At 35.8% G+C, this 9,571-nt stretch overlaps 1 protein-coding gene across 1 annotated transcript; it reads left to right on the plus strand.

Annotated features, from left to right (window-relative positions):
• Window positions 1-2,789: 2,789 nt before the first annotated feature.
• ethe1 (ETHE1 persulfide dioxygenase) lies at window positions 2,790-8,101 on the plus strand. Its single transcript, XM_032558552.1, has 7 exons — window positions 2,790-2,918; window positions 3,550-3,694; window positions 4,905-5,053; window positions 5,250-5,379; window positions 5,713-5,802; window positions 6,102-6,218; window positions 7,120-8,101. Exons 1-7 carry the CDS (start codon window positions 2,886-2,888, stop codon window positions 7,161-7,163), a joined length of 708 nt encoding a protein of 235 aa, XP_032414443.1. The 5' UTR covers window positions 2,790-2,885; the 3' UTR covers window positions 7,164-8,101.
• Window positions 8,102-9,571: the final 1,470 nt, after the last annotated feature.

Below are 9,571 nucleotides of genomic sequence, written 5' to 3' on the forward strand. Positions count from 1 at the left end.
TATTATTATTAAACACAGCAAACTAATGGTGGTAGAGGGCCTCACTAGGTTTACTTGGGGAATCTCATCTGTTTGTGTATCAATCAACTCCAAACCACTTCTTTGTTCTGTCACAATTATCAATTTATGACAGTTTGATTATTATGCTCCATACTTTGCAAGAACTGACCACCCCGCTTACCCATTTCCTCATACACACAAAGCCAGCGCACCAGTAAACTTCCCATTCATACTTGATGACAGCCACGCCCACATCGACACACCCACCATTCAAGTGGTGCTCCTGTCACATCAATAATTACTTATTTCGTTCATATGGCTCTTACAGAGCCTCAGTGAAAACAGTTATTAACTGCTTGGTGCAAAACACTGATTAAAAATAGATTTTTTTTTTTTTTTACTGCATTTTATGTCTGTTAAGGCTAAGACGGAACGGCACTGAAAGCAGCCCTTTTGTGTTTCAGACTACAAACACAACAGAAACACAATCAAAACTGTAAGATGACTTATTACCCTGCGATAATAACTCAGAAATAGTTTGAATAGTTTGGATGTATATTTATTTTTTTCCTACTTATGGAAAGTTTCTGTTTATATCATAGGTTTGTGGTGTCTTTCTATACTAAAGAAAAATATATAAAATGTCATATTTCACAAGGAGATATTAGCATACATGGAAAAACCGTACATAACCTTGTATTAAGGCAGAAAGTACGGCAGCCACCTTAAGAAGGGCTTACAGTATTCAATTATGCCGCATGAACTGATCAGTAGATTATTGCGAGGAGACGCAAAGGTTTTGTGAGAGAACGCAAAAGTTTTGCGAGGTAACGCAAAAAAGAAAAAATCCCTGTCCCCTGGAGGGCTCCATATAACCATGCTTTTGTTTATAGAAGAACTAACAGTTTTTGTATTGCGCTTAAGTTAAATGTGTGTGTTTTACTCTGTACATCTGTAATATTTTGACTTGTAACATGATTGAAAGGATGAATGAACAAAACATGTTTAACTAAGGGAAATAAATGCCTTCAAGGTTTGATTTCATGGTCATGTTGCTTTACTGGTACATGTGACTTCTTTTGCATGGGCTATTCAATGGCATTTTGCTAAAAATGTATATTATTTAATCACCCACACCGCTACCAGTCACAGGGGTTATAAAGAAGTTTTCATTACAGAACAAGCTAGGGAACCTTGTAATGACCTTGGCTCTTGTATAGATAATCTACATGTATATGTGAAAAAGAAGGCCAATACCTTTCATCTGTTTATTCTTTATTTTTCAAATTTTCTGATTGTGCTGTTTTCAGTCCTTTGACTCAATAACTGCAATAGTTTCTGAGACCTGTATCAAAATGATACAGGTCTCAGAAATAGTTTTCAAATGAAACTATTTCAGTTGTCATAATTACTAGAAACAATTCACAGTTTGAACTCAAGAAAAAACTGGAATGATCATAATAATAATGAAAAAATTATTAAGTTATAAGGATTCACAGTGCCACAACAAAGTCTCCAAACAACATTTGTTGACTTATTATATGTGCTAACATAATTGCAGTTATCAAAACAAAGGCAGATAAAGCACTTCTATACATTATTTTTTACTGAAATTTTAATATTCATAATAAATCTTGCTTAGCAAGTTCTATTTGAGGCAATGAATACCTTCAGACATTTTCACTGGACATTGGTCCACTTTTATTGGCAAATTTTGTTGACCTCATTAATATTGGTTGGTTTTGGAATAATACCGGTTTTCACAATCAAGTAATTTTCAGAAAAGGTTGAGGTTGTAGCCATTCTGGAAGCTTACTGTTAGTCTGCTTTAACAGCTTCAAAATCAGTCTTGGTTTTATGTTTGGAATCACTGTCTTGTCTGTCATAACACTCAGAATTTCTATATCAAGTAATTGATTAGTAGTCAGGTTGAAATTTTTTTAATTAACTCCTTTATTATTCTACCCACTCTGTGCAGTGTACCTGTAACTGACTGTTAGTGTTCTTAGATCTCAAAACTCCAACCATACTTTCCCTTATTGTCGCCTCATTGTAATGAAGTCATTTTGTTTTCAGCCTTTGTATCTGTTTTGCATACTGTATGGAAAGTGCTCTAAAAAATAAAGTTTGCTTTTCAAACTGCCTCTAACATGATTTTCGCTTTTTATCCCAGAAGTGATCAAATGTCAAATATAATATAAAGTGCGTCTAAATAATTATTTGTTTACAAAGAAATGTTCTGGTCTCAAGTCAGCCCCATGATGATGAAACATGTGCCTAAAGCTTGTTTTTTCTTTGCACAATAATCTACTTTGTTCACATGCTATAGCTCAGTTGGAGATAAGGCAGTGTAGACCTGTGTTAACTGATTCACAGGTTTTTTGTAAAAACAGTTTTTGGAGAATATGTAGAGGCATTTCGAGGCCTGCAAGTGCACAGTGGAAACAAGGCTGTACATGTTATCAAAAGCAAGAGCTCCATCAAATCCAATATCACTGCCTTGCTATTATTTTTTAAATGTAATAGTAATGCTGCATAAGTTAAGAGCTCAAATAGTATTAGATATAATTATTAACATCCTCAATCAATAGTCTACCTTTACAACCATAGCAATAAATACAATTCTGTAAAGATTAAAAGTGGAGTAATGATGACAAAGCAGTTTTTTTTTTATTATGGTTGTGCAGCATGTGTTTGGTCTGACGCACCCTTGGAGGTCACGTATCTCAGACTAGTTCTTGACAGGTAATCTGGGCGTGGCTGAGAGGCTATATGTAAGAGGAACAACCACACGCAGCTCCAGTCATTGGTTTACTTTCCCGAGAGGGCGCATTTACCACGTGCGTTAGCTGACTCGAGTAAACATTGAGTAATACGGCTCCAAGATGGCGAATCCCGAAGCACCGATCTTCAGACAAGTATGTGTGATTTAAAACTTTTGTATGGTCAAACTTGGGGACAGTGCTGCAGCTCTGAATTTGACTTCGTAACAGGAAGTTGTAGAGTTAGCCTTAGCTTACTGTAAGTACAGTGAGGTAATTGTCAGACAAGATTTTGATGTTTTTCAGGTGAAATGTCTTTTAACTAACATTACTCTGATTAACGCGTATTCTTTCTGTTTTAGCTTTTAAAAAGCTCTGAGCTTAATTAGTGCCATCGCTGCATCACTATGACATTGCAGTTGACGTAAAATAGATGGGTGTTTTCTACAGTTACAGTTGAATGTCTTTCTCCTTGCCATTAAAAACAATATTTCATTATTTGATGTTTGAATACCGATTTTTTCCATATCTCCCAAAGCTTTATTATAAATAACTACATATTGACCACAAGTAGTTTTGGTACAGAGAAACAAATTGTCACACAGGGAATCCTAACCTAAAAGCACACATCTTTACTTCTTCAACCTGAACTCCAAACTCCCGTATTAAGTAACTTGTTTGGGCTTCATTTAAAAACAATTACTATTTAATAATGTAGAGGGAATGTATGTGTCCGTAGCTGCAAGATGTGAACTGTTGATATCGCCCTCTTGTTTTTCCTGTTTAGCTGTTTGAGAGCGAGAGTTCCACCTACACTTACCTGCTAGCAGACAAAAACACTAAGGAGGCAGTCATCATTGATCCCGTGAAAGAGACCCTCGACAGAGATGTGAAGTTTGTGAAGGAGCTGGGGCTCAATCTAAAAATTGCAGGTATCTTTTGCAACCACAAATGGGTTGGGAGATGCAATTTCTGTCATGGCATGACCTCAAAAACTCATCTGTGTTCTCTTATAAAACATTTTGAATGGTTTTAAATTGTTTTATTTTTGTTGAAAGCTTTCCATTAATATATCAATTTGAAAGAAAAAAAAACATTTAATCTGCTGCAGACATAAAAGGTTCACCATGTGGTTTTGTAATTTATTCATTTATTGTGCTGTCATTTATTTGCATCCTTGTTGCCGGATCTGCATGAAAAGCAAACAACAACAAAAACAGAATTTAAAAAAGGTTTCATCAAAGAATATCTGAATAAGTATAAATTATACAGATGTATTGAAAACCTTAATTGAATTTTTCACAGAATTAAAGAATCAGACTTGGAACTAGACATGGCCTGGTAGGTATGATCAACCTTAAGTAAAAACACAGTTTAGTTTTTCTCACATTGACTTGCTCGCAATACAAGTTGTGAGCCTATAACCACCTGCTTTACAGACAAGCTGCTTGTAGCTTGCCAATTATCATTTTTAAAGTCTCATCTTAATAAGAATGACGAGTGAAGCTGCTGTAATTAATTGTTTGTGTTATTTTTTCAACTTAAAGTATTTCCTTACATGCAAAAGCAGCTGACAAGTTGCTGACTTTTAGCAGCAAGTGAGGGAAAGGTAGTGCTGCAGTTACTCTATAATCAATACAGCTGAAAAAAACCTGAAATCTCCTTAGAAGCATTTAATAGCAGGGTAGAAGTGTTGGAGTGGTGTGAAGAAAATTATTTACATTTTGGAGATCATAACTTTCTCAAACAATGGCTTTCTCTGAGATGGGTAATCTAGCCATAATCACAAAAGATAGCTTTTGAAAAGGTTTTTTTTTTCATCAAGTTAATTACCAGCTTAATAATGTTTCAGTGCTTGCATAACCTGCACATATAAAAGTAGATGATCTTTTGACATTGACATTGATCTAATCAGTATTAGATCAAAGTCGATGTTACTTAACAAAGACAGATATGATTATCATTCTGCTAATAGTCCTGTCAGGCAGTTTGCCATTGGACGTCACCAAGCTGAACATCAGCCCATACAGCTGTTAGACCTTTTCCCCTTCAATAAAATATTTAAGTATTTCCAACTTTGCTTACTGACAATAAATTACTTCCAATAACAAAATCTAATGTGTGTGTGTGTGTTTATGGTAGTTAATACCCACTGCCATGCAGACCACGTAACCGGCACTGGGTTGATGAAGAAACAGATCCAGGGACTGAAGAGCGCCATTTCTAAACACAGCGGTGCCTCAGCAGATATTCAGCTGTCAGAGGGGGACAACATCACCTTCGGAAAACATGTAAGGACAACTATTATTTTTTTTCACGTTAATTTATTTACTTATTATTACTATTTTCTTATCAGTATGTTGTAATTTTATTTCTAATACATAGTAAATGGTGAAAAATTGTTGCTGAAATAATTTGATAAAATAGATTTGAGCAAAAAAAGTGTCCAGCTAATTTTTTAAATTTTTTTTTATTTCTAATCACCAGTGTCTGATAGTGAGAGAAACACCAGGACACACTGATGGGTGTATAACCCTGGTATTGGGGGACAAGAGCATGGCTTTCACTGGGGACGCTCTGCTCATCAGAGGCTGTGGAAGAACAGACTTCCAGCAGGGTAGGCACATGGTCTTTCCTCATACCTGTCAAGTATCCCATTTTGACCTTTCTGTTCCAGCGTGCTCCCATAGCAGTATTTTCCTGTAAATTTCCCGTATTGGAGTAATTACGACTTGCATCTCTTACAATAGTCAGTAGTCTTCTTCCCATAGTTCCCATAGTTCTTAGGCATGTGATTAAACACAAGGGACACATGGGGGCAGTATTGCATTAAATAAAATAACACTTGAATAATTCAGTCTTCTATAAATGTCTTTTTTTTAACAGTCTTTGATTAAATATTTTTAACAAGCTTTTGACTTTAGAGTTTAATCTTGGTCCTTCTTCTTAGGTTCTGCTGAAAGGCTTTACAAGTCAATCCACGAGGTCGTCTTCAAGCTGCCTGAAGATTGCCTCCTCTACCCAGCACATGACTACAAAGGTTGGTTAAAAACCCACATGCTTAATTTCTTAAAATTATGTCCTATCTCACAGACGGTGACAAAATTACTTTGAAAAATTATTTTAAGCCAGAGCATAGTAATTGAAAAACGTAGTTTTCAACACTCAGAAGTCACTACAATGTTTTTCTTCATGTCATGTTCAAGGCTTCATGCACCAAAGAAATGCTCAAATGTTTTTAATGAGCTACATTATATAATTCTTGTGCATTCCTTTTTAAATAGTTTTTCTACAATGTTATTACTTTGTAACTAAGCTTTCTGTTTTTCTGTTTACTAGGTCAGACAGTTACTACAGTTGGTGAGGAACGCAAGTACAATCCCCGCCTAACCAAGAATTTGGAGGAGTTTGTGAAAATCATGGACAACCTGAATCTCCCTAAGCCAAAGAAAATTGGTACTTAAACTGCTACAAACCTACCGTTAAATCTAAATGTTAGACACTAGTCAGCCCTAACATTACGATTGCATCATGAAGAAGGTAAACCTATTTTAACAGTGGAAACGACTAGAATAATTTTGGGAACACTGTGTGAGATATGACAGAAATATCATATCTCATTTAGTAAAACCTAATTCTTATTATTTTTCCTCAACTTTACAAACACATTGCCCACTATGTAAATTAATTTTACTTTTAATTCGGAGCATAGAATAGTTCCTTAAGACATTTATTGTGAAGTTTTAACGGAAGTTGTCTCAGTTCATCTGTTACCTTAACCTTTGGGAAAAAACTGCGGTCTAACTGCTTCAGATAAAAATTATCTTGTCTATTTTAGCTGTCTTGCTGATTATAAACAGATCTTAAAATAAAATACAGATAATTCAAGCTGGTAACAAATTAAATTTTAGCCTTTAATTAGGATATGTTTAGCAATATTTAAAGGGAACTGTCATACCTTTGCTAAATGGTTATTTAAACATTGACACACACACACACACAAAAAAGCTCTGAACAGAAACCAAAACTGAAACTAGATAATGTAGCCCTTATAAGAATACGAGAAAAATCCTAAAGTTACTTTAATAATAATGAGTTGTAATGTGAAGTTGTTAAGCATGGGAATTGTTATTTAATTAGACACCTAATTGTATTGTTTTTTTCTTCTTGTTTGGGACAAATTCAATATATCAAGAAACTGACATGTTATGCGTAATTTGGCAGCATAATGGGGAAGCTTGTCAATAGAAAGGGTGGTCATAACGTTATGGCTGATTTCATTCCAAGATTGTCGAGGCTTGACACAATTCTAAACTATAATAGACTTCTAAAAACACATTTTCTTCTTCCTTTGCAGATATTGCAGTGCCTGCAAACCTGCTTTGTGGATTGCAAGACTAGTGAGGGTCGAGCAGAACGGAGCATTATGAGTCCACTAAAGTGACCCATAGTTGTTGTTGTTTTACCAAAACTATACTTTGTTTCATTTAGTCTCAATTTTATTTGTTTGAGAAGCTGTTGTTTTTAGATGTGCAGCTATTAAAGTTTTTTTTTTTTTTTTTTATTGTCTAAGGAAAAAAATAATGAAATTCACTTTTTAAACGTAAAACGATTCTGTATAATTGTCTAGTGTGTGGAACACTATCACTGTATGTCTTTGAGGTAAATTTTAATGTTCTCTACATTGTTCAGTGGTGCTGTGTTTCAGAACAATACAGGATATTTCTCTGATAGAAAATCGAACCATTCATGACAGTGGTGTCCGATACCGATACTAGTATCAGGTCTGAAACCTGATACTAGTACGCTGAATCGGCACATGGAATCGGCAAGCACCTAAACTCAAGTACTTGTACTTGGTATGGAAAAACTGGTGTCAGGACGCCCCTAATTCATTAAAGGTTTGGTTTAACAATTATGTTTTCCCACTTCAACTGACTTCTTTCACAAGGCCTTTGCAGAGATTCTGTACTCCCTTAGCCTACCACACATCCACAATATGCAGACTGTTAATAGCCAGGGTGTTTTTGCATAGTAGGAAAACAAATCTGCACCATTTGCATTCACAATCTATAAGGAACTTTTTATTTGAGAGTATGCCACAGCAATGCAGGTTTTCTTTTTGAAGTCTATGGCAGAAAGCTACAATCTACTTTTGTATAGAAAGACGTAGCAGTTAAATGTACTTGTACATTGTTCCTCTACACTTGTCAGCTATAAGCTGACCCAGTGCCTTTTTAACTACAAAGGAATTGGTAGACCTTTTAGCACTTGTTTATCTGATTGTTGTCTATAGGTGCTTTATGAATAAACTGCACTGAACTGAATCATAAAATTCATCTTGATGTTCCAGAATGTGAAATGTCCTTGATGTTTGGCCTTTAATTAGTTAACACTACAGGAAAATGTGGGTGGAGAAAGGGTTATCTATAGGTGGGTGTTTCCTGCGCTCATGCAAGTTGATACCTTAAACCCACACATGCACCACACACCAGCTGTCTCTGCATTTGAGACAAACAACAATATTAGACAACCTTTTGTCTCTGAATTCGCTGATGGAAACCTGCATTTTTTTTTTTTTTTAACAAGAGGTGCCTGTGAGATTGTTTTTTCACAGGCTGACATTTTATTCATTCGCATGTAAAGCAGTCCTATGTTATTTTGTTTTTGAGATGCAGTGTGCCAGCTGTCCTTTCACCCAGGCTGTCGCCCATCTGCCAGCACTCTTTTGGGTCCCGCTGCAGCCATGCCACAGTAAACCTGCAGCACTTTTTTTTTCTCACGCCATCCACATGTCATTTGCAAGAATCTACTGCACTATCAGCTCATTGAGAAAAAGCTGTAAAGAGGCCAGTCAGGGTGATAAAACTCCTCAGAGTAAAGAGAGCTGATTTTGCCTGTGGGGCCTTAAAGAAATGTCTATACATAGTCCTGAATGGAATCTGTGTGGTTAATTCAGTTTTCAGAGTGTCCTGTTTCACTATTAATGCAGCATTCTCTCAGCATTGCTGGGGTCCTCGAAGGAAAGCGTATGGTAAATATGTAAGACTTAGTGGTATTTTAACCTCATGAGTTGAATACACAGCTTGATATGAAAAGCCTAAACATCCTTATAAAAAAGTTTGTCCGCCCAAATAACTTTCACAAATAAAACATAGTTTTAGATACCTAAAAATGTTGTGGGAAAAAAGAGACTTGAGTTGTTAAACAGATCATATGAGATCCTATTACATCACTTCAAGTCAAAATAGAAGAAGTATAACATTCATCCTCCAAATTGTACATGAGACCTATGGATATTGCTTGAGGCTGCAGGGGCTCGTGTTAGCCTTCTTGTAGGTAACTTGCTTGGCTTAACCAAATGGAATCCATATCCATTTGGTTATGGTTAATCCATAACCAAATGGATATTGGTTATCCATTTGGTTTGGCCATAACCAAATGGATAAAACTCAGTGGGCACTTTTATTTAAAAATGTTAGACTAGGTAAAGTGTCCACAGCCAAAGGGAAGATTACCGACTCTATGCTGTCTTGCAGTCATTCACAACACCCTCCACAAAGAGGAAACACCACAAAAGATTATTGTTAAAAAAAATGACTGTTCATGTAAAACTATGTTTAACAATATTACCCGAACATTGAAAGTGAAGTTGGAAGCAAACAAATTTGTTACAAAAATATCAAGCGACAGGAATGACTGCAGCCTTGAGCGTCTGGTAAAGCCCATTCAAGAGTTTAGGGGCAATTGACAAGGCTTGGACTGCAGATGGAAGCAATCAGGAACATCCAGATTGCTTACCCTCTGAA

This window comes from Xiphophorus hellerii, chromosome 3 (assembly GCF_003331165.1).
Source record: "Xiphophorus hellerii strain 12219 chromosome 3, Xiphophorus_hellerii-4.1, whole genome shotgun sequence".
In the NCBI taxonomy this organism is placed as follows: domain Eukaryota; kingdom Metazoa; phylum Chordata; class Actinopteri; order Cyprinodontiformes; family Poeciliidae; genus Xiphophorus; species Xiphophorus hellerii.